General features: G+C 45.7%; 8 protein-coding genes across 8 annotated transcripts; 4 read left to right on the top strand and 4 right to left on the bottom strand.

Moving 5' to 3' along the window:
• Positions 1-468: 468 nt before the first annotated feature.
• On the top strand, positions 469-1,185 carry FSST1_006344 (uncharacterized protein; the record flags this gene model as incomplete). Its single annotated transcript, XM_083232703.1, has 2 exons — positions 469-785; positions 837-1,185. 2 exons carry the CDS (start codon positions 469-471, stop codon positions 1,183-1,185), a joined length of 666 nt encoding a protein of 221 aa, XP_083089774.1.
• Positions 1,186-1,523: 338 nt separating this feature from the next.
• FSST1_006345 (uncharacterized protein) lies at positions 1,524-4,590 on the top strand (the record flags this gene model as incomplete). The annotated part of the gene is made up of 2 exons (XM_083232705.1): positions 1,524-2,703; positions 2,750-4,590. The coding sequence occupies 2 exons, from the start codon at positions 1,524-1,526 to the stop codon at positions 4,588-4,590; spliced, it is 3,021 nt and encodes a 1,006-aa protein (XP_083089775.1).
• A 276-nt stretch (positions 4,591-4,866) lies between these two features.
• On the bottom strand, positions 4,867-6,311 carry FSST1_006346 (uncharacterized protein; the record flags this gene model as incomplete). The annotated part of the gene is made up of 4 exons (XM_083232706.1): positions 4,867-5,834; positions 5,882-6,045; positions 6,092-6,191; positions 6,245-6,311. The coding sequence occupies 4 exons, from the start codon at positions 6,309-6,311 to the stop codon at positions 4,867-4,869; spliced, it is 1,299 nt and encodes a 432-aa protein (XP_083089776.1).
• Positions 6,312-7,359: 1,048 nt separating this feature from the next.
• On the top strand, positions 7,360-12,009 carry FSST1_006347 (WD40 repeat domain-containing protein; the record flags this gene model as incomplete). The annotated part of the gene is made up of 3 exons (XM_083232707.1): positions 7,360-7,760; positions 7,902-9,534; positions 9,589-12,009. The coding sequence occupies 3 exons, from the start codon at positions 7,360-7,362 to the stop codon at positions 12,007-12,009; spliced, it is 4,455 nt and encodes a 1,484-aa protein (XP_083089777.1).
• Positions 12,010-12,315: 306 nt separating this feature from the next.
• Positions 12,316-14,177, bottom strand: FSST1_006348 (uncharacterized protein; the record flags this gene model as incomplete). The annotated part of the gene is made up of 3 exons (XM_083232708.1): positions 12,316-12,463; positions 13,409-14,039; positions 14,090-14,177. 3 exons carry the CDS (start codon positions 14,175-14,177, stop codon positions 12,316-12,318), a joined length of 867 nt encoding a protein of 288 aa, XP_083089778.1.
• Positions 14,178-16,562: 2,385 nt separating this feature from the next.
• On the top strand, positions 16,563-17,016 carry FSST1_006349 (uncharacterized protein; the record flags this gene model as incomplete). Its single annotated transcript, XM_083232709.1, has 2 exons — positions 16,563-16,824; positions 16,880-17,016. The coding sequence occupies 2 exons, from the start codon at positions 16,563-16,565 to the stop codon at positions 17,014-17,016; spliced, it is 399 nt and encodes a 132-aa protein (XP_083089779.1).
• A 158-nt stretch (positions 17,017-17,174) lies between these two features.
• On the bottom strand, positions 17,175-18,107 carry FSST1_006350 (beta-lactamase-like protein; the record flags this gene model as incomplete). Its single annotated transcript, XM_083232710.1, has 1 exon — positions 17,175-18,107. One exon carries the CDS (start codon positions 18,105-18,107, stop codon positions 17,175-17,177), a length of 933 nt encoding a protein of 310 aa, XP_083089780.1.
• A 404-nt stretch (positions 18,108-18,511) lies between these two features.
• FSST1_006351 (DUF3292 domain-containing protein) lies at positions 18,512-20,590 on the bottom strand (the record flags this gene model as incomplete). Its single annotated transcript, XM_083232711.1, has 3 exons — positions 18,512-19,101; positions 19,150-19,777; positions 19,844-20,590. 3 exons carry the CDS (start codon positions 20,588-20,590, stop codon positions 18,512-18,514), a joined length of 1,965 nt encoding a protein of 654 aa, XP_083089781.1.
• Between the last annotated feature and the right edge of the window lie 3,899 nt (positions 20,591-24,489).

A 24,489-nucleotide genomic window follows, 5' to 3' on the forward strand; every position in this document is an offset into this window, starting at 1 on the left:
GTCTATTTACATATTTTCATTTGAGTGTCGTTTCAGTGAATAATGGCTCTGGCGCTCTAGTATCTGTAGATGTCCTCGATCACTGCCGTCCCCGTGACTAAACCTGTAGGCCTTGACCTCTAAGACAGAGTGTCATATTCTTCCTAGTAAGGACTGATTGTTGTCTTCTTTCTCCTACATCTTCTCTCGATCTAACAGTGACCATATTTTAAAAATGCAATGGCCAGGCGATGTTGTACTAGGGTTCATTTTAAGTGTTTACTACAGTTCTTTGCCTGATGGCAGATAAGGAGAGTTGTTTTATATCAATGACCCAACAACTTGTTATCAAAGTTCACATAAAACTACTAAAACAAATTTTATATCACTTGATGAACTATATAAATAAAATATTTTCTCCTGGTAAAATAATTGGCATCGATCCCAACACACACTCATCGACGAACAAACACCCTTATTCGACATAAGATGGCCGACGAACCTGAGGATCCCCCTCCCGCGGAGACGCCAGAGGAGACACCTGAGGAGGAACCTGAAGCGCCGCCCGAGGAACCGCCTGAGGAGAGTCCCTTGCCGGGAATAATTGTAGTCCTCATTGGTTTCTTCCTTCCTATGGCCGCGTTAACTTGGATATCATGGCCGCGGGTTCCAATAATATTAGGATTGCAACCCAACCCTCATGAAGACGGCTCTATCGACCCTGCGAAACACGTGCCAGAAGGATATTCAGAAGATGGTATTGGATTTCCTGAATACCAGAGTAAAGATATATATGGGCGTAGCATGTAAGTTTTGGTGCAACTCAAGAAACGAAAGATTTACTGACTGTCGCAAAGCCCGATCACGACACGGGAGGTCATATCCTCTGTTCCTACCATTTCAATATTCACGAATGACGCTCCATGCAATCGAGGAGCTGTAGCAGACGGAGAAACACGAAAATTCCTTCCCCTCTGCACATTTTCTTGCGCCCACGGATATTGTCCTTCACCATGTATTTGCACAGGCTACGGCAAGGCATCTCCTCTCCCTCCTAATACTGGTGTCCAGGCTTGTCGTATCCAGGGCACAGAGAAAGAAAATGACATGTTGTGCGCGTTTGCTTGTGCCCATGGTTATTGCCCATCAGCATCATGCACCATAGGATGTGAGTCGACGAATGGAAAGATGAATAAACTAGAGTAGCGGCATCTAAAAACGCCTTACCGAATATACCTTGAACTTTACCCAAAAGGAGCATGTTGCATTTCAAGCGCGCCACGAAGTTGATGGAGCAGGGTTGTAAGTGGTTACAGATTTGCGGCTGAGGACCCTTGTGCATGCCCGTTGAGGGGTTGAAAGAATAGATGCAGCATCAAGATATTATCAATTAATCTTTCACCAATTAAGTCTCGGGATCACGTTGATTGACAGGGGAATAGACATCTAATAAAGTGCCAAGAGGGGAACTTGTTCCTCTCCCGTCTTGTCATTTTCTTGGATTCCCCCGCTTCTATTTTCTGTGTAAGTCAAGTCAAGTCAAGATGGAGCCTCTACGACATGCGAATACTATGCCGCCTCAAGGCTTGTCTCATCAGAGATCTGTTGCTAGAAAGCCAGTGGGAAAACAATCTGTAGTATCATCGCCTTCACCACAGGTTATTTCACTTGCACATAGACCTGCTCCTCAGCAGCAGCAACCACAACAGTATCCATCGGGTGGCTATCCTCACAATCAGCAGCAACAGAACCAACAGCAGAATGTCCAGCAGCAGAATGTCCAGCAGCAACGCCCTCAATCTTATCATCCTGAACAGAGTTATCCTGGATATTCTCAGCAAATTCCACATCAAATCCATAATTTTCAGCCAGCTGCTCAAGCCGCACAGTCCATCCCGCAACAGCAAGTACCCGTTCAGCACCTTCCGCAACAGCAACACCAAGGCCAACACTCTCAACAACCTCGCCCCCAATTGACACAGCATCAACAAACCCATCCTCAATCGTCTCAACAGGTACACCTTCAACAACAGTCTCCAGCACTGCAACAACAAGTCCAGGCACAACATCAACAACCCCAGCAACATGCGCCGCCGCAACACCAAGTACAGGTGCAGCATCCTCAGCAACAGCCGCATCAACAACAATCTCCAGTACCACAACACCAGATTCATCAGTCGCCGCCTCAACAGCAGATCCCCGGTCAATACCCTCAGCAACAGCCATTTAGTCCGATAGGCTCAGCTCCGAACATTGCGAGTCAAACAGCCCAATCGACACTGGCAAACGACCATCAAACCCCACAACCTCAGGTTCAACCTCAACCACAGCCCCAGACACCAGCAGCAGGCCGGCCACCTCTACATCACAATGAATCTAATCATGATGATATCAACTCATGGATACCTGCGAGCATTGGTAGTAGCAGTCCCAGCGTCGCGACACCTGCCACTACTATCGCAAGCGCCGCTTCACCAACCCCAGCGCCTCTACATCACAATGAATCTAGTCATGATGATATCAACTCATGGATACCTGCGAGCGCTAGTAGTAGCAGTCCCAACATTGCAGCACCTGACACTACCATCGCAAGCGTAGTTTCACCCAGCCCGATAGGCACTCCAACATGGGACCCAACTTCTCCGCCGATTCAACAAACGCCGACAATAGATATCAGACGGACTTCTACTGGCCAACCCAAACTTTGCAATCATTGTCGAAAAGGTAAGTCGATCGAACAACCCAAAGGTACGTTGGCTGACCGTTCTAGGGATCCCTCTCAATGTATCGGTATATACATGCCTCATCTGTAGCACCGCTCACATCACGACAAACTTTTGTGTTTGGTGCTTCACCTCCAACGCAGTCAACACTTCCCACAGCCACGACAAGTCTTACTACGCAACCGAATCCGATCCCCGTGTACAATCTTCGGTCCAGGATGCGACAACTCATATGTGGACGATCCGAAAGAACGTTTCCGGTCGGCTTTGGTACACGCATAATGCGACTGGGCTCAAGACCCATCTCAAACCTACGGCGGCGGCTCTATCGGGATTTTCAGGCTTACCGCCTGGTTGGGACGAACGCAGGACACCGGATGGACGGACGTTCTACTTCAACAAAAGACTGGGAACCAGCGCGTGGACCAAACCACCCAATTCTCTTCCTGAGGGTTGGAAAGAATTGAGGACACCAGATGCGACACCATTCTATGTCAACGAGCAGCTAGCATTGTCAACGTGGGATCGACCAGGACAACAGCCAAAGCAGGGCAATAAAGTCATGGTTAGGAGGAGACCTGCACCAGGCCAGCCAATGACTTCGCAAAATGTCGGCGACAACATCCTCTCTGCTACTATCAACGCGGCCAGGCTCACCGGCCAAGGTGTTGAGTCGGCCAGTAGACAGGTCGGGAAGCTGGGCAAGAAGAAGAACTGGAGGAAGCTTGGAAGGATGCTCAACCAAGTAAACGGTATGACGGGCGACAACTCTGGAAGCGATAACGAATACAACGACTACAATGACAACAGCGGATTCGACTTTGGAAACGATTCGGGCGGCTACCAAGATCAACAACAAGGACAATTCCAGCAAAGCTTCGATCAGTCTTTCTCGGAGCAGTCGCAGCAGTCATTTGACTTTGGTGATAGCCAACAACAGGCGATGTTCCAACAACCAGCCTACGAACAACAGACGACCTTTGAGTATTCCGTTCAATCTGGGCAGTCAGAATATGATCAGTCTGCATTCGAGCAACAGCCTGGGCAATTCAGCATCACGACAGAGGTTTCTTACACCACGACCGACCCTCAGCCCGCGTTTGAGCAACAAAGCTTCGAACCGCAGCAGGATCAATATGTCCAACAACCCTACGAACAGCAATCTAGTTTCGAGGTTCAGCAACAAACCACGTTCGAGCCGATGCCAACCCAAGGCTCTACTGCCATGGACCCCCCTCAGCAGGCTGAGCCATTGGAATATGTTCAGTCTTTGCAGCAGAACGACTGTCCGCCGCCAGTGTCACAGGAGCCTTGTGTGCAGCCAATGCAGCCAATGCAGCCCGCACCTCAACCGATCTATCAACCTGACCTGCAGCAGTCATACTCTACTCAGCAATACATCTACGATCCAACTCAAGTACCCCAGATGACCCAACAACAGGTGACTGTCTCTTATCAAGTACCCACCTACACCCCCGAACCAGCACAATCGTTTATTCTCCAATCTCAAGCAGAGCAACCAGTCTATCCAGTCTACATCCCCAACAATCAGCCCGAGATCATCACTAGTGATGATCACCTCGTCGAAGTCCCTGGAACTACCGACAATACAACTCTCGTTCTGAACAGTGGATACGGCGGTAATGACATCCTCGCCGGGACCAGTCTGGCCGCGGAACAAAATGCTGCGGTAACCCAAGTACCGCAAGACGTTGTCAGGGTTACTGTGCAGTCGCAGCCGCCTGTATTCGAAACTATTTATGCGCCAGAACCGGCAGTGGTTCAAGAGTACACTGCTGTCGGAAAGCCGGGAACAATCGTGTCGGTTGATGCTGTGACGGCGGAGAATAACTTTAACACGGCGGAGAGGTGCAACCAATTAATCTGATGAGATATGAATTGCAGTTGGGTAGTATTTTGGTCAATTTTGGAATCACGCTTTATGAATAAATGTCATTATACTTAGGGTACGGTTTGATGTTGGGAACACAACGTCTGTCTACATGTAATTAACAATTAGGATACACGATATCTTTCGGATCAAGGCTCTCTAGTTCTATAGTTCAATATCTATACAAGAAATGCTTCATTTACTTTGTACGCCTACCCAAACTCCAATGTCCAAACACAATAGCATCCAACTCTATATCTTCCCATCAATCTTTCACGCCCATGACATCTCATAACTATCAACCCTTGCACTATCACCTCGTTTGATCTTCCTCCGCAAGTCCCTAAGCGCATTCTCAGACTCTTCCTCCTCGCCAATCCAAGCAGGTGGAAAACACCTCTGCCACAATAACCATAATCCACTCGTGATCAAAGTCACAGGTATCGCAATCGAAAAGTACATCCATATCTTGTGCGAAACTGTCCACTCCCCTGTATCGTCATCCACATTGAAGAAAGACATACTGAAAAGTGCTGAAATAAACGTCCCAGGTAGAAAGGCCAATGTGACAAAGGCGATGGTCTTCATCGCCGCGCTGTCAGATTGCGTCGCTCGACCAATCTTTACCGCAATTCTCGAATCGTACTGCGCGACGGAATTGAACGCTAGCTGAACTTCATTCAAAAGACGCTCCTTGTTTGCAGATGCTCGATAGCGAAGACTTTGAAGGATGTGGTCATACCACAACAATCGTTCATCAACACGTCGATACCCTGCATTCCGTATTTTATCTCCCCATCCAATATCTTCCCTAAAGACATTATGTTGTTGTACAATGGACGCAACAGTCTTCTCCGCAACTTCAAGCGTCTCCGAAACGTGAATCGCATGTCGCGCAGTATCGTGCATATGTCTATACCTTGGATTCGGCTTCTTTCTCAAATCCTCTTTTTCTATGTTTCTCACACGATCGCGGACCGCCCAGACGCTGTTATCCTGTAGGCCAGCTAATTTTTCAAGAAGACGAGGGTAAACCCAGAACGGATCGTGAAGAGCATCTTTGTGAGAACCGCTCAATATTGAGGGGAAAAAGCTTCTAAGATGGGTTTGCTTTAGGGCTTCAAAGACGATGAGGTATGTTTGTTGTGTTGAGGCGATCCAGTGGGTGAAGATGTTGAATTTGTGCCAGACGTGTTTATCTTCGTCCATTAATTGCTTGGTGAGGAAGCGCGACCATGTATCTAGAGTGGTCAGTAAAGTGAACCTGGACATGTAGAGTATTGCTTACTTAGTGATGAGATATCTCCTCGGTCATCACGAAACGTCTCGCTGCCAAAATAGCCGTTTGATCTACGGCTGTAACTTGACCACCAAAGCTCAGGCATGAGGAATTCATCGGTGAAGCATTTCTGACAAGACGGGCACTTGCGCACCTTGTCAGCGTCCGCGAATCTATTTCCATCAGTAATTATTCATCAAATGTCACTCATAAACTTACATGACTGTGACATGAGAGTCCGTCCTCAACAAAGGATGTAAACCCTCATTATAAAACTCGCTGGGACTAATCTCATTCAGCCCATGCCATTCCTCTTTCCCTATTCTCATTAGTACTTTCACTAAGCAGACTGGCATTTGAGTAGTAGCATACCTTTATCCCACGACAAGACACGAAAGTCAGCACAGTTCTGGTGCATTTTCGTTGATGGTTGTGGCATGTTGAACAAACTTGTTGAGAAGTGGAAGAATTGGGTGTTAGGCTGCTTTTTCAACCTCCAACAAAGATCAGATCAGGTTTGCTAGCCAGGGTACGCCTGGGGCGGTGCTGAGTTGCGGGACATGCTTCTTTTTACATTTTGTTATTTTGCCATAACCAACAGATGCTGAGCCTCGTTTTGGAGATATTTGACCAATCGTTTTTATTGCGGTTGCATGTCAACTGTATGCGCCCGGCAGGTTGCATAAAAACCGGTACTGGTTTGGAGGCTGATAGAAATGATAGGTCATTTTTGGTAAGAAGTTAGCCTGAGAGTGTGTTAATATCTTTGTCTATTCTTTATCCAGTCGCTGTTTTATTTGCGACCCGCTTGAGTGAATGCCTAGAGTGCTAAGCGCCCATGCCTGTGGGTTGGGCGTTTGTTATATGCAACGTCGCTGACCCATCTGTTGGCGCCAACAGAAGAGGCTTTATTCACCTTGGATTGTTGGTTACCTACCTATTTGTTACATTTCACAAACGTTCAGATTGGAAGAGACGAGAAATAGTGGATTTACCAGTGCCCACCATGCCGTCCAGCCATTTCACCCAAGAACTACTCTAAAGACTCAGGTAAATGCTGAAACCTCACCCTGAAGATGACCAACAACACGATCAGACAAAGATCAAGGGTGATGATGTTTCCGGCCGAATTTCGCAGGTAAAATATCTTTCTGTGGTACTGGTCAACGGGAAAAGGGTGTTCAGGAAGGCGCGTGCAGTAGACGCAGGCTCTTTCCTTTCCCAGCTGACATTGTTGCTGCAACAGCATGCTCTTTCCTTTGGTACCCAAGTCCACTGCTACGCTGACTGGTTAAAACCTCTCATTCAGCCGGGTCTGGAATTCACTCTTCCTCTTCCTTTATCACTCGCATTCGAGCACTTGGAAAGCCTGGTCGCAGAATAGGGACTGAAACAGATCAACGAAGGTATTGGTCCCTCTCAGGTATCATGTCTCTCTCTGGTTACATATTCACCAATGCTGATCTAAGCAGCACCAGCCTTGCACAATGTCGGGACTCGAAGGTCTCGGTATTGTAGCCAACGTGATCGCCGTTGCTGAGCTTTCCCTCAAAGTTATCGCATGGTGCTCCAAATACGCTCAAGACGTTAAAAACTCGCATGATGGCCGCGCCCGACTTCTACAGGCTACCATTACGCTGCATTATGAGTCCGACAAGGTCCGTGACCTACTCTCTCGAAAATGCTCCAAACTGCAGGCCTCTCAGAGACTTTACTCTGCAATAGGAAGCAGTGAGATTCAGTTACGCGAACTGGAAAGCCAGCTCTCGCAGAAAGGTAATCGATCAAGCCTCAAATGGCCTCTGCAAAAGGAAAAGGTCGAGAACGCTATCCGACACATTGAAAAGTCTATCAAGACTATGCAAGGCATGCTTCAGATTGATATAGCGTGAGTCAAATGCTCTTATGTACACGTACATAACGGTCTCAAAGTTTGGAGAACAAGACTAAAAGCCTAGAATGTCTTGTCTGACTCGGACAAGAAGACTACGTGATGCCACAGAGACATTACTAATATTTTCTATTGCAGTGATCTTCTCGTCGGCATAGACGATAGAGCTGAAGCTGAAGAGCAAAGAGCGGCAATTGATCAGCTGCCATATGTCGGCGATGCAGTCTGGGATTCGCACGCTGAAGAACGCAATGGCACATGTCTACCAAATACTCGTGAGAATCTCCTTGCAGAACTTAAGGACTGGATCCAGGACACGACTGGAAAATCCAAAGCGGTCTTCTGGCTGAACGGCATGGCGGGTACTGGCAAATCTACTATTTCACGAACAATTTCTCAGTATCTATCTCAGAATGGACGATTAGGGGCAACATTCTTCTTCAAACGTGGAGAAGCAGATCGAGGTGGCATCTCAAAACTAGTGCCGACAATTGCACGCCAACTTGCAATGAATCAACCTTCGTTAAGGCCACATATCCATGCGGCCATCCGAAATAATTCTACAATCACCAACAACACTGTGAAGATGCAATTCGACACACTTATCTTTGACCCTTTAATGAAGAGTCCAAGCGAGTTTTCAAGCGAAAGCTCCATCACGATCGTGATTGATGCATTGGACGAATGCGACTCAGAGACCGACATCAGGCTCATCTTGAATCTGTTCGCCGCTACCAAAAAGATTCAATGCCCCCGGCCTCGAGTATTTGTTACGAGCCGCCCAGACCTTCCCGTTCGTCTTGGGTTCCGTGATGTCGAAGATTCCTATCAGGACTTGATTCTTCATGAAATATCCGCTCCAGTCATCAAACAAGACATATCGACCTTTTTCTATCACAAAATGAAGGTGATCCGAGAGGATTGGAATTCTTCGGTTGGAGAAAAACGGAACTTGCCACAAGACTGGCCTGGTAGCGAGTGCGTCCAGTTACTCACAAACAAGGCGGTTCCTCTTTTCATCTTCGCTGCGACTGCATGCCGCTTTATCAGCGAGCGCCAGCTGGGTAGCCCTGAGAAACAACTACACCGATTTCTTGAATACCAGACAGAAGGTACTGCAGCACAGTTGGACTTTACCTACAGGCCAGTCTTGGCACAATTCTTTCGTTCCAACTACTCCAAGACAATTGACCGCCAAGTCATTCACGAGTTCCAGCATGTTGTCGGTACTATTGTCAACCTTTTGAATCCTCTATCGGCATCAGCACTATCGAGTCTTTTAGGCATTGACCAAGATATCATCGACAGCAAGCTGGATCTCCTTCACTCTGTCCTCGATGTTCCTTCCTCTCCGGACTTACCTGTCCGAATGCTTCATGCATCCTTCCGAGACTATCTCATAAGTCCCAAAACTAGAGAACATCAGTTCTGGATAGATGAGAAAAAGTCGGCAGAGGATTTAGCCAAAGACTGTCTCCGTGTCATGGAAACTCTACAACCCGACATCTGCCATTTGAAGATGCCTGGAACACACCGTTCGATATTGAAACCCGAATTCATCAACGCATGTATACCGCCCGAGGTCCAGTACGCGTGCTTGTATTGGATAAATCACCGAGTGGTAGCGGGACTCGGGCCTGGGGATGCTACAAGAATCTTGAAGTTTCTGAAACAGCATCTTCTTCATTGGATCGAAGCTATGAGCCTACTAGGCAGAGCTTTCCAGATCACTAAACTTATGAGAGAGTTGCAATCTTCCATTCCCATTGAGGTGAGGCATGTACAATAATTGGGCCGTAGGCAAACAGCTGACATACTGTTACAGTCAACAGGTGACGAACCAGAGTTAATTAACTTCCTGAATGACGCGATAAGATTCGTTGATACCGACATCCAAACTATTGACTTGGCTCCTTTACAAATCCATTACTCTCTCTTAGTGATGGCACCAAGCAACAGCCTTGTCAGACAAATATTTGCAGTCAAGGCTCCAGCCTGTGTGACATTACTCAGTGGGCAAGAAGTCAATTGGGACTCGCGCTTATGTCTGTTAGGTAATAGTGATGACCTTCCATTGAACCTCATGGAGTTCTCGTCGGACTCTAAATTCCTATGTTTCATCTCTGAGAACGGTCATTTGAACGTCTGGGATTGTGACACCGGTGAATGCATTCATGACATTGAACCCGACCCGAGACATTTCCTTATTACTGCGCAAGATAGTGTAGAAGACTCCCGTGTTTCATTTGAGTTTTCGACACCAACAGTTTCACCGGATTCCAAATCAGTGGCTGTCATACTTATGCAACACAACCATCCATATTCACCAAAAATACTTATGTTTGACTTGCAAACGGGTCAAATCCTTTGCAACATTTCACACCACGGGTCCTTGAGCGCCTTTGCCTTTTCTCGAGACTCAAAATCCATCTGGTCATGCGCAAGGGATGGACAGACTTGCGTCTGGGAATTGTGTACAGGGACCTGTACAAAGAGGCTTGATTTTCCAGTGAAATGGAGTGATCAAACCAGAATCGAGTTGTCTTTAGGGGGTCCCAAAGTTCTCATCGTCTGGGACCCCGGTAAAGCTGATGTTTGGTATCTCGAGACAAGCAAAGTTGATAAGAGCTTCCCTATACAATGGTACGAAGCATACTTCTTCGACGGAAGTGTCTCGCCAGACGGAAGACTTTTGGTTACTCCTTCATCAGACGGCTTATCGCTCGTTGTATGGGATATTTCGAAGCACAAATTGCTATGGAAACTGTCGGAGGATATGATGAAGAATTACAGGGGGGTTTTGACAAAGTTTTTACCAGAGTCAACCTTCCTGGCAACGTCAGACTTCAAATCAGTTCGGATTTGGGACATGAGGGATGGCAAATGCTTCAAAACCCTGACGCTGGATGACGACGACGATGTCATATTGCAGTCGATGACATTTTCTCCCGACACGAGATATCTCATCTCAACTCAGTTTTCGTATTATAGCCTGGTTCAAGAAACACGGCTATGGGACATCAGCACAGGTACTAATGTTGTATTAAACATCAAGCATAGCTACAAATATGGCCTTTTATTATTTTCTCCAGACTGCAAGAAAATAGTCTCAAGAACGCACAATGACTTAGTACAACAATGGGACTGGCAAAGACTCCTTGAAGTACCCCCGAAGGCTGCCTCGGAGTTACAATCCCTTGTCTTTTCACCAGATTTGTCCATGACGGCGGCACTTTTCCAAAATAACCACATTTCAATTTGGGACTCCGAGACTGGTGCTTTGTTACGTGGAATTTCTTGCCCGGGTGCAGAGTATATGGGATTCTCTCCTGATTCGTCGCTTGTCGCAACTACGATGAGTAGGGACAGTGTCCAGGTTTGGAGCCTGCACGAACCTGATGTCGAATGGCAGTTTATACATACCAGCCACCGGGTGGGACTGACCTTCTCCCCAGACTCCAAAGCTATAGCCACCTTGGGAACCGAGATCAAAATATGGGTGCGAGAAAATGACACGTTCAGGTTCAAAACTCTATTGTCGTCTCAAGGGGAGGGAAGCTCTCTTTGTTTCTCGCGGGACGCGAAATTGATTTCTGCATCGAGACGTGACAGGGTCGACATATGGAACTGTGACACAGGTCAACTTGTTCAAAGTCTGCCATCTATGAGTTTGCGTCGAGTGCTGTCAATAGACCTGCAGCCTTCAACGGTCTCGTCGTACGCAATAGTTGTTGCCGTTGAGGCTCATGTCGAAGTCTGGGATGTAGAAGCATGTTCCTTCATCCTGCAAGATGATTTAATCTCTTACAACCACACAGTTTCATCCACGGGTACGTTCATAGTCGCATCGGCAAATCGAGGGGTCCGGATCTGGAACTGGTCAACAGGGGACACGCTTGTGGCGCTACCTTTGCCCTTTCGTATTTCGACTTTGGAAGACTTTATCCCAGAAAGTTTGACTGTGCGCACCAACGGCGGGAATTGGGTCCTGTCATGCCAGCCGCAACAACTGACGCAGATGTTTGGGGTTGGGCCCAAAAATGAATGGATTCAGTGGAAGGATCATAACCTGTTCAAGTTGCCTTTTGATCTTCAGAGTGGTTCTATTAAAGTGGCGGTTATACCGGGAGAGCCGGGAGAGTCGTTAGGATTTACTGTTGCTATTTGGCCCCGTTCGGGAAGGGATGTTATTATCTTGCGATTCTCGAATGAAGGGGGCATGTTGGATGATCTCATTTCAAGATAACACAGATCTCGAAAGGCAGTCAATATGTTCACAAAGCTCTCGATGTTCCAAGTGTTTTTATTAGCGAAAATGCTGCGTGTCTTTTTCAAGACGTGAAATCGGTCTATCGCCATACTTTCGGTGTTAGTGGGCTGACTGCATAAAAGCTGACCAACAACCCAGACCAGTCCAGCTTAAGCTACTACGAAAGCTTATTCTGACCTTGATGGAGCTAAATAATATCTCTATCACTGCTGGCTCTTGGGGGGCTGCATCATCATTATTAAACTACTTAACAAAGTTACATGTCCCTTGAACTTTGCACAATCATTTAGTGGGGGCTGGAGTAACCTCAAGCTCAACCGCTGTATACCAGTCTGAAGAAGGAGGATGATCCTTAGAACCCAAAGCAAGAGTAAGACCATCGCGATTCCTATTCTTCGCCAAGTAAAACTGTATATTTATATCTTTAAGACTTTTAATTATTTTATAAAGAAATAAGATAGCTTAAATAGTAAATATCTAATAATTTAATAATATTATAAGGCTATAAGGCTATACTTTTAAATAAGCTTTTAATAAAACTCTATATTAAAATAAAGCTATATAAAATAATAAAATAATAGTAAATACTTTCTTTTTTCTTATATAATAAAACTATTAATAAAAAAAAGTAAAAATAATAATAAAAAAGTAAATTATTTTACCTTTAATATTTAATATATTAAATTAATTTAAATTATAATTATAATATTAATACTATATTATTATATTATTTAACCTTATAATTATAGCCTTATAGCTAGATAATATATAAAGTAATTTTATTATATATATAGTAAAATTATTAAAATATTATATATTAGCCTAGCCCTATTTTAAGATTTATATAACCTTATAATAATAAAGTTAAAATATATCTCTATAGGCTAAAAACCTTTAATTAAAGATAATATAATACTAGCTATATTTAGCTATAAAGTCTTATAATTCCCTAGTATTTCTATCCCTTAGAAGGATTTATAGTAAATTTAATAAAAAAGGTAATAGCTTTATATATTATATTATAAAATTAAGAGAAAGGATATCCTTATAATAAAAGAGATTATATTTTATAATATAATAGGTTAATATAAGCTATAGTTAATAAAACTAGGGGTATTTATTTAGACTATTAAAGATAAGTATAAGTATTCTAAGTAATAGCTTTCCTATATATCTAGCTATAGTAGCCTAAATTATAGGAAATTCTATTTAAGTTAAAATCTATAAAGGAAGAAATTTATATATATAGTTAAGAGTTTAGTATAAAGTTAAAATGCTAAAGCAAAACCTAACTAATACTATAGTCAATTAAACTAAGTTACGTGACTAGACCTCTTACTATGTTATATGATCGTCTTGATCCTTGTGTAATTACATCATTAATAATTTCAACGAAGAAAACTGTGTATAATCACCTCCCAAGTCATTACACACGATCTGGCCATTATTCATATCAATCCCACATGACATCGCCGGCACAGAACACTCAAGGCCACGATCGTCAGTCTGTTCACATGTCAGAAGTCCCCAGAGTCCATTGCGTAGATTATCCTTGTCGCAGAGCCGGAGGTCGCCTGGTGAGTAGGGCGAACCGTATTCTATACACCAGTACATGCCTTCAACTTCGCGGGCGAAGGATGTTTCTGCTTCGGTGGAGAATGTGAGGGTTGGGACGTTAGCGGTGGGTTCAAGATCGAAGCCCATCTGTTGGGAGGTGGCTTTTCGGCCGATTAGGTGTTCATCTTGGAAGTTGTGGCCTGGGGCGATGACTTGGAATGTTTCGAGGGATTGAGCGGCGGTTGTGGTCGTTTCGGGGAGGGTTGTTGTCTCGGTGGTGGTTTCGTTTTCGGAAACTGACGTCGCGACACTCGCGGAAGCCTCGGTAGTAGTGGTGATTGGTATATCTGAAGTCGCGATGGTTGTATGACCAGTCGTCTCGAGCTCCGTGCTTGTAGGAGAGCTGGGCACAGCAGAAGTCGAGGTCGTAGCCTCCACTGACACAACACCTAAACCCAGTCAACACTGGTCGCCAGTAAATTGAGGGAACTTTACTTACTGGTATCACTCGACTGACGAGGTTTACAAACACTCGCAATCGCAGTATTAGCCCCAAGGGCGATTGAACAGAAAAGAGCGAAACGCATGTTAGCAACGATTAATAAAGAGTGGCAGCTGCTAAAACAGGCAGAAAAGAGTGATTATTCGAGAAGAAAACAGAAGAGTGCGATTTTGGGTATTCATGATCTATTTGTTTATATTGACTGCAGAATAGGGGACTGAACTATTGACTGTCGCTCGGAGCTAGAAGTGTTTTTGGCAGGGCTGAAGTGTCGACTATTGACTGCTATCTAGCTTGTGACTATTGGTAGAGGTGTAGAACAATTAAATCTGATCTGCAGATCTTGAAGTTGACGTCTAGATTTATGAGTAATTGATGCTTCATTGCGTGATAATCGTGGATATGCTCAAGATGTTGAGTTTAATGGAGCAACAGGAGCTAATAATGTCGTGACATGCCAGAGAGTTGAACTGACAGGTGCCTCTGAAGTTGACCCGACAGATGCTCCATAAAAGAAATCATTTGACCAATTAGATAGCTTAATTACACCTTTCAGTGAGGTTTATTTTAGCGCTGACAGGGGCACCTGTCAGCTCAGCTCAAGAAGCATCTCTCAGTTCATCTCACAATGATTGGAGATGCCATCTCATGATTATGATGTAGATGCCGATTTATAACGGACACTACCGCATTCCATCGCGATTACTTTAATTGTTCACGAATTAAATCTCTGATCAGCCGAAGATCAGATCGTTCGATGTGTACCACCTCAGTTTCCTGATCTTGACATGTCACTACTGAACTGATGTAACCAAGCAAACGCAACTTACCGCAATCAGGAACATTCAGAGATGAGACCAGCTGTCAAGCTTATTTCTTACTATCATCAAGATAGCTTTAGATGAATTAACTTTTGTCAAACAGTCTCGATGAATCTGCGCCACGAAAGGTGACGCCACAGCGATTAATGGTTCACTTTCGGGGTCGCCATTAAGAGGTATGTATTTAGTATATTGAAGTTTGTAGAAAGGTATGTTAAAATATATTGAAGTCCGAAAGGCGCAGTGGAGTTGTTATTCATGATAATGGTCAATTTAGTTAGAGCATGTCACTCAACTTAATGACATGCCATCCCTTGCATCTCATCACATCTCTCACTTGCAGATAAGCCACACCGCTTGATTACTCACCTTTGTTTCTTTTCCATCACCTATCAGAATGGCGTTTGAGTTATGAGATGCTGCTAAAAAGGGAACTCTCCGCCCAAGTGGATCCTAAGGGTCTTTCGGGGCGAACGGCAATGTTTTCCCTTTACTCTTCAGCCTTGTAAAGTTGGCTTGTGACAGTGACTCAACCTTTTGATCATTCATCAACCGGCTACAGCGGATGTAAACGTAGAGTATCATCTCTTATCAGTAACTAACAGAGACTAAAGAGTGAATGACTGATGCTCGTCATTGTGAATTCATTTTCGCAATCAGTCATCTACTCCAAAGCTTATCATGTTGATGTCTTATCACAATCCCTGTCTTGTCTTGGCCTTGGCCTTGTTAGTCCTTGTGACACCCTCTTCTCACAATCAATTCTCTGGCTTTTGACTTGAGGCTTGCAAGCCTGATCTGGATTCCCACACTCTTTGCTTCTTGGGTTGGGTTGGGAGGCTTGGCTAGTTCTGGGATGCAGATCATCAGCTAGTGCCAGTGACACGCGCCCTCTCTACAACCCAAGCACCAAGCAACCAAAAGTGATACGTGAAATACCCTGTTTATTTACACTGATTGGGGTAGGGGTACGTACTCAACTGCCGAGATGATGCTTCATGCAGAGTCGATCATTGATGTCGTCGTCGTTTACGTAGTATATTCCTCTCCGATCAAGTCCTGATCTACCACCAAAGATGTACATGTTATGCAACTATTTCTCAGGTGACTCAATGTTCAATACCACCCCCTCCAACAAGTCAACTTGGCAAAAAACATAACATTCACACACAAAAAAAGAGGCGTTCTCCCGCTGACTTCTTACCAAGCCCCCCTCCAAGTCTAACGTTAGTCTCCCTCCCCATCGGTAGTCACCTCTTGGGCACATATATTAAATGGCATTCTCTCCCAAAAAAACAGGGATTCACCTTCTGACTTGCTTTGTTTCTGTGTGTACCTGATTATTAGTTACGCTTTGATCAACTTTCCTAAGCAGGGTTCTGCCTGTCATATTGGGCCCCCACTACCAAAAGACAACTCATCAACCTAAATCGCCCTGCCAATATTCTGAGCTGAGCTTTTTTCCAACAAGGGCCAAGACAAGAAAAAAAGAAAGAAAAAGAAAATACAAAAAGGAGATACGCTTTTGAACTGAGACAGGGTATTCAAGGAATTGATATAAACCTCGTCTCATCTCTCAACTTCATCTTCATCTCAACTTAACTCAACTCAACACAACACACATCAACATCTTCAACCACTTACACACAATGTATCGTCAAAACCACCCCGGTCCTCTCTCCCTACCCACAACCTGGAGTCCTCCCACAAACGACATGCTCAATAAATCCCACGACGAGCGAAGCCGCCAAGCAAGCACCTGCTCTGAACGCAGCTGCGAAGGCATGACACTCGACGAAACAAGAGAACTATGGGGATGTATGCTCGAACTACAACTTCGCTACGGGTGTTATAATTCCACAAGGATAGATATGGCTGTCGATGCCGGTGAATCCGGTCTTGACCTGATGCGTACGTTCTCCCTCTTTCTCGCATCTCTTACATTTTATTAATATTTGTTTCTTAGCAAACCGCTTTATTATCGATACTCTGAACGAGTCCGTTGTTAACCTTCCCGATGAAGGTCGCGAACTACTTAACCGCTACTTATGTCCTTCTTCACCAAACAATAAGCAAAAGTGGAAATTCTGGAAGAAGGAATAATATTATTTTCTTTTGTTGGTTTATTATTTTTATGGCGTTGGGAAAGGACTGGAAAGCGGGTTAGAAAATGGCATGAAGCATATTGATCGATACCCACGATATCAGAATGACACTGATTTACTCTTATTTTTTAATCATTAAATAACAAACACATTATCTCAAACTTGTTCTCCAATCATATTCTCAAAGTCGTCTCCTTGTCGAATAGACCTAGCCTGGATCTTCATACTCTCCAAAACACTCCCTTTGACATCTTCATGCTCAATGTCCATCTCCATGAATCCACCATGCGTAGCAGTAAACTCAACACCCTTCAAAGCCCGCCACATTCTCACCATCTCATCAACACCGAGCGGAATAAAATTGGGGATACTCCAAAGGAAAGAAAACGAGTTCAATCCCGGTGGTCGAGCCTCACGCTTCGCCCCAGTAGCATCAACATCCCAATTTCCCACACCCGATGCAGTGGTCAAGAGCGTATCGGCAATAAACAGCCTTGAATTGTAATGCAAGACCATAGAACCGGGGAAGTGACCGCCCAGTTTGATAGCCGTAGCACCCGTGTCAAGGATCGGCGTTGAAGATTCGGTGAGAGCAACCTGATGCTCCGACTCAAACGTAGTCCAGGATTGATCTTCCGCCGCGATATAAACAGGACAAGCAAACGCTCTCGCCCATTGAACATGAGTACTGTAAAAGTGCGGATGACTTATAACAATAGCCCTCAAACCTCCCTTTTCTTTAATTTTCAGGACAGTCTCTTCATCCAGTAGAGTAATACAATCCCAGAGGATGTTACCCTTGGGAGTTTGGATCAGAATAGCGCGTTGACCGATGGCTAGTTTGGGAACAGAGTGGATAAAGGTGATGTTCGGATCCGACGGGCATTCGATCCATTCGTTCTTGAAGTGTTTCTTTAGGTCGCCAAGAGTAGAAAAGGATTGACCTGAGGGCGGGACGAATTGGCGAGGATCGTCGCAGATGTGGCATGTTTTCAGGGCGGAGCGATCAGCGGTAGGGAATTGAGTGCCGCATGTGTCGCAGACGAGCCATGAGTCTGCTTTGACGGGGTCATATTGTTCTGGAGTCATGATGAGAAGAGGACTAGATTGCGAGAAGAATTGAATTGGTTGATCTGGTTATGAATTGAGTACCTGTTCTGTTCTTTTATATTCAACAAACCTCTGTACTCAAGTCTAGATGACAGTTGTAGAATTGACTACTCTCCACCACTAATTGACGTCATCCCCCGCGTTTGACGATAACCTCAGTTTCACAGCTTACCAAGCAGGACCTTTTGTACAGGCCCAGATTCACAACGTGGCATATATCTTTAATTGATTCCACATCACCATATCTCAAATTGATTCCACATCATCGTATATCGTATATCGTATTCCCGGTATCGGAAAGACACCTATGCTATTACATGCACAAAAACTCCAAAACACCAAAAGGCTAACCCAAACATCATGACCCATAACACATTTTGTAATCACAACGCCTCCCACATCTGACTCCCCATAGAGATCAACCTGTTAAACAACTGATCTCTCATAGACACAGCCGTGAGATGATGTTCCTGTCCATCCTTGGTCTTGATTAACAATCCATCCACAATCTCACTACCCATCGCCCATCCAACAAGAATCTTACTCTTCCACCCAAGACCACCCATCTTCTTCAATTCATCAATCTCCCCAATTGACACCGTCCAGGCGGGCTTCAAGTCTTCAAGCTCAATCGTCCAGCTAACAGCAGGTGATGTAGCCGTAGCTGTGATGTATGCATGGCCCTTCTTACCCTTGTATCGGGCTGGGAAACGGATGGGTCCGGTGATGGGGTTTGGTTGCTCGCCTTTGACGACACCCAGACGGTTCTTTGCGTGATGAGCGCCTGCTTTGGCCTTGGCCTTGTCTGCAGCCAAAGCTGTTGTGACGCCGCCCTTGGCAGTAGTTCTGATAAAGTTCATAATGCGATGCGACTTCTTGTGCTTGCTCTTTTCTTCGTCATTTTCTTCATCTTCGTGGATTATGTTAGGGTCGGGCTGAACAGCCGCTGCAATCTCAGCCTGCGATACTCCTTCTGATGGTGTTAGCATGGGTCGCATACATTCAATTAGTCACTACACACCTAAATGTTCAAGACCTTCTCCAGCAGTCTCGTGGGGTTCAGTTGGAGGAGGGACATCGGAAGTGGGCGGCGGAGGCAGAGGAGCCTTGTTCTTCTCCCCAATACGGAGAAGAGTGATGGCCAACTGCGCATTGGTCGGGACACCTCGAAGAATAGTGTTTCGGAGTTCAACATACTTCTCCCAACGAGGATACGTTCTGTTGATAAAATTCAAAGCAGGTGTGATAACGGGATCGCCGAAGAATCCAAAGCCAGCGCTAAATCCCATACCCTTCATGGCCATGTACGGAGACGTGAAATACGATCCGAGAAGCATTGGCACAAGAACCGCAATGAGGATAAGCTTGGGTCGATGACAGTGGAAGGGTGCAGCGGGACTAAGAGCGTTTCCGAAACGCTCCCAGGTATCGACAAAGTCAGCGATCATATGCATCGTCGGGCGAGCCTTGTCCCAGACAGCATTCGACACTGGCTTCTTGGCCCTGTTATGTTCAGCCTTGGGATTGTCTCCCACAGACTTTTGTCGAGCCTCGGTGGCTTCTTCCGTGAGCTTGGTCGGGTCCGGAGCAGCGCTGTCGTCGTCGGGGTCCGTCTGGGGGTGCTTTCCAGCAGCAGTGCTAACAACAATCTGCATCCATCAGTCTCTTTTCATCGCGAGAAAAGCAAGGCAATAAACACATACACCGGAACATACCGTAGAAAGGCTCGTCACAAAGCTGTGAGCTTCCTGTTCAACTGCTTCGCCCTTGTGCTTCTCAGGCGCGCCAGTAACTGAGTCATCCGAAGCGAGTACACCAGCAGCTGGAGTCTTGACTCCTCCCGTCTTGGGATCAATAAGTGATGGTGGTGCGCCAGGGAAACAGATATCGCGAGCCTCGGGAGACCAGATGAGGATCATGAGGAAGATGATAAGAATCGGGCCAAGGATGTCGAGCAACCACGCAAGAGTATACACTCCCAGGAAAGCAGAAGTTCGCCTCGTCTCTTTCCACGACCGAAGACGAATAATTTGCTTGTAAAAGGCAAACAGCTGCACCATAACAGACACGTAAAGCCGCTCAATCTGCGCTCTAAGCTTCTCTGGCGAAAACTCCTCGTCGTCTGCAATGTTCATATCCAACATTCCCAGGGGAGGTTCCTGGATACTCTTGACGTAAAAGACCTGCTTGTCGAAACGTCGAAGCAAAGTCCACACATCTTCATTCTTCAGTCCTCCGACGAGGTGCGGTACAGCTTGAGGCGACTCGTTCCATCCCAGGTTCTTGACCTCGACATCTCCATGTTCGAGCTGAGCTGCACCTTTCTCTTCGAAATTCATGCTCTCTTCGGCGAGGGCATGGCTGACGGTTGGAGCTTCTTCTTGGTGTTCTTCGATGATTTCAGGCTCACCTGCTACACCTGTCGAGAACCGACGGTTAGGGTCGTCGGATGCTGTAGCCATGGTTATTTTCTTGTGGTAGAGCTGGCTTTGGATCAAGGATTAAACAACGAGCTCACGATGGGAGTTTTGGATTCATATCTTGCCAAGAGGTAGACACTGACGTTTGACAGCCTGGAATTGGAATGGAAATAACCCCGCCGCCTACGTCAAAAGTGACAGGGAAGGAAGTATCATGACATCTAATCTTGAATCGTGACGTCATGAATCTCAGCTCAAAGACGATCACAAGCATTAACCAAGGATACACGCACGCATACATACACACACAAAGATAACGTTAGTACTAACTGACACAACAACTCTACTGAAAGCAATACGATATTCCCGAAAATGGAAACAAAAAAGATGCGCAAACACAGCCTCCATCCTTGTCATTCAGCTGTCACCTCACGTCATGATCCCACAGATGCACCCACAGCTATCATCCCCAATGGTCTAGATCTAGCATACAGTGAGCATCCTTCACTGTATTTGTCCTCAAAACCCTGTTTTTCTGCTCCTATCTTTCTGCGCGCAATTAACCTGGTTCAATGAGGCTCTCAAATCAAGGATTGCGTCGATCCCGGGTGCAACCTCCGGAGTGGGGCCGATTGCCGATATCACGATCCGGACCACATCATCCGGGGTGTGTCAGCCAGATCATCTTGATTCGATTTGAATGAACATCGATGAGTTTTAACTTGGTGTTGGATGGTACTCTGATGAAACCTTTCCGTCGTCTTTGTATCACCAGAAGAGTCCATCTGAGGTGGTGTTCAGCTTATGAGTGATGTTGAGGCTTGGGCAGTAGGATTGCCGTTCATATGAAGGGCATATCATTTCTCCCTAAATTCTAGAGACTTGAAACTTGACGTACAAGACTACTTGGATGTTACTCTGTCCAAGACTCTGCACGCGGATGTCTCCAAAGAAAGACGAGTGTCTGTAAATACCTATCATCTAACACTCCCGGCACATGAGAAGATGAGAAAATGAGAAGAACTGCACGAACAATATTCGACTCTTCTATCCCTCAGCGAGGACATCCAGATCTGAAAGTATCGACATTTTGCGACCGGTGAAACCAGCTTGATGGCAGATACACCATCCCCGGGACGAAGGCTGTCAGGGCATTATGATCTGAGTGTAGACGACACACCTCCGCCACATATCGCCGAAGTATTCCAACATTATTCTTATAGTTTGGTCTCAGGCTTTTCGTTTTTGGGAGTAGTGTTCTTTCGGTCACTATTGATCAGCATCTCATTCCTGATTAAGGCCTGCTCATACGCATCAAATGTGCCATGGACTTCACATCGACAATCCTACGATACCCATCTTCAATGCCCCAACAGTTGCATTTCAGCAAGTCAAATCAATCAAGAGTTACTTTGAGGCTTGCTAACATATGTCTTAGCCAGGAAGATATCATTCCTAACACTACGAACGCGCAGTGTCGCTCGAGACGTTGATAGCCAGCACCAACTCGATTACCCTATACCAGAAACGACATGAATAAGGCTCGGCCATGGTATGAAGTGCATCTACGAAGCCAGAACACGGAGCAGAAAGACTCTACGTACCGAGTCCACTTGAACAAGGTCAATTGCGGCATGCTGCAAGCCCTTTACTCGAGCAAACAAACCTTCCTATTTGCACATCACAGAGCAATGGCCTCAATTACCCCATCCTGAATCATCAATACAGCATTCAGCCCAATACAACACATCGAAGAAATACAACCGCATCACTCAACATCGCGTCCAGAAACCCAATGAGATTGGTCAATTAAGTCACAATAAGGCCTCGTTTTTATCACGGCGGTAATCTTGACTTGATCCCGCAATCACCTCATCCACCTGCCGCGACTGGCAACACCACGTAAGAGCAACCCCAAGTGTGATATCTCTTCCCGCGCATACATACCAATCAAATATACATCCTACATGTGTACAGCGCGAGGCCAGCGGAATATGCAGGAACATACATACCCCGGAAACCGGTCAAGTCTTGTCGACTGACCGGGCCATCAAATCTGACAGAACACGCCATACCATTAAACTTGGCACCACGAGATAGCCTCGCTCCAAGTTACTACTATCGTGGCCAACTCTGAGCGATTGATCGATTCCCCCACGCTCAAATCTTGGATATCGGTCTGCGTTTTGGTAGCCTTGGACTATACTTGACGAATGAGAGTCCGCCACAACGCGCTGGCCACTAATTAAGCCAGGGCCTCTCTCCTCACATGAACAACTTGGAAAGAGTCGGGCGCGAAAAGATTTTTGCCTCTGATAACCAACAGAGAAAAGCAATGCGGCAGCGGTGTGATGCACGGGCAGGGAAGTACTGTCTGTATAGTTGCAAGTAAATGACGCTTGCAAACGACGCCCAACGGTACTTCGCAATATCGACAGATTAAAGCGTCTCAGCCGCGGCTACAGGTGCCGTGCTGTACATGCAATCTGACTTGCAGATCTCAACGCCATGCCATCCGTGCTGGTGCGGAATACCTCCACGTGCACTGGCCGAGGTGTATTGTTTCATCCAAATTGTTCTCTGGTGAGAGTTCAGACGATTATAAGCCACTTGACCAGGGGCGAAATTGAGGCTGCAGCGCCGTTGGTGCAAGGAGCAAGCGTCTGCTGTGCAATTGCTACCTCCTCACAGCCTAAGAGAAATTGCAACACTACGGTTCATGGTCCGAGGGAAGCATACAAGCATCCAGTCAAACGATATCCGTATTATATGTCCTGTAATAACAGTAGCGATATAGGCGAATCCCATTCACTGCGACGTTCATTGCCGAGTGTCCCGAGAAGCAAAGGATCCTTTCTGGAAGTCCATGAGCAGAATTTCGCTTAGATAGAAATCCAACATCGCGTAGTAGCCTTGGTAGGCGAAGCCGAACTGCGATGAGACACACACATAGCCAAGACCCTTGTCACGATCGTCAGGAACGCGACACCACCACTCCGGACCCCGTGTTCCGCCGACCGCGGTCTTCTTGTTTAGGTATAGCCAGGGCCAATTCCTCGAGACATTATCGAGAAGGAACAGCCACCGTTGAGAATTAAAAAAGAAGGTTTATGATGTTGAGACATTATCGAACAGCCACTTGCCACCTTCAATCATAGAGTAGGAGTAGAAAAGTCTGGGCAGACAAGGTGATCCCTTCTTACTTGGTTACACATCGACTGATCTTCTCCCCCACGATGCATCGCAGCACATCATCTTCTACGGATACACTCGGAGCCGCTGCACCCAAGACCAGCGGCGTGGGTCCGGATGTATGTAAGACTCTATTTGAAGAAAAAGGAAAGTTGCTGAAAATTCTGACTTGACTACGGTGGAGATGCATGTGGATGGCCTGTCGTCAGCGTTCCTGCTGGCTGTTCCTGGAAGTAGATAGTTATGCATTCTACATTTTACATTTTGTCATATTTTGTCATTTCGATCCAACTGCATTTTGTTGAATGCAATCCATGTTACCACCGAGAAATAGATATGTAGGAATCTGACCGACTGCATCTTAGACATGAAAAGAAAGCTTAACTTGTAACGGGGAAGAGACATCCTAGCTTTCCGTGAAGAGAATGTGACGTGCATATGATGTTGAAGTACATCTTGAATCACGATTGGCTTCAGGTACGCGAGATACTACAGTCAAACAATTCATGAGGCTCATGCAGCTTGGACTCTGATGTAAAGAGTTGTGCGTTTTTAATGGATAACATCGGTTGCCGTTGAGTTTTGTCGATGTAACCACACACAGCAATTGAGGCCCCAATTGCCCAATGGACTTTAATCGCCACCTCCTAGGAACATGATGAGATCGAGAAAGTTAATGCTGCATGAGTTAACTACAGGTTGTTGGTTGTGTTATACATCATGTTGAGTATTGTATACCTACCCTATGT

The sequence above is a fragment of the Fusarium sambucinum genome, chromosome I (assembly GCF_050947815.1).
Source record: "Fusarium sambucinum isolate potato_lamoka chromosome I, whole genome shotgun sequence".
Classification (NCBI taxonomy): domain Eukaryota; kingdom Fungi; phylum Ascomycota; class Sordariomycetes; order Hypocreales; family Nectriaceae; genus Fusarium; species Fusarium sambucinum.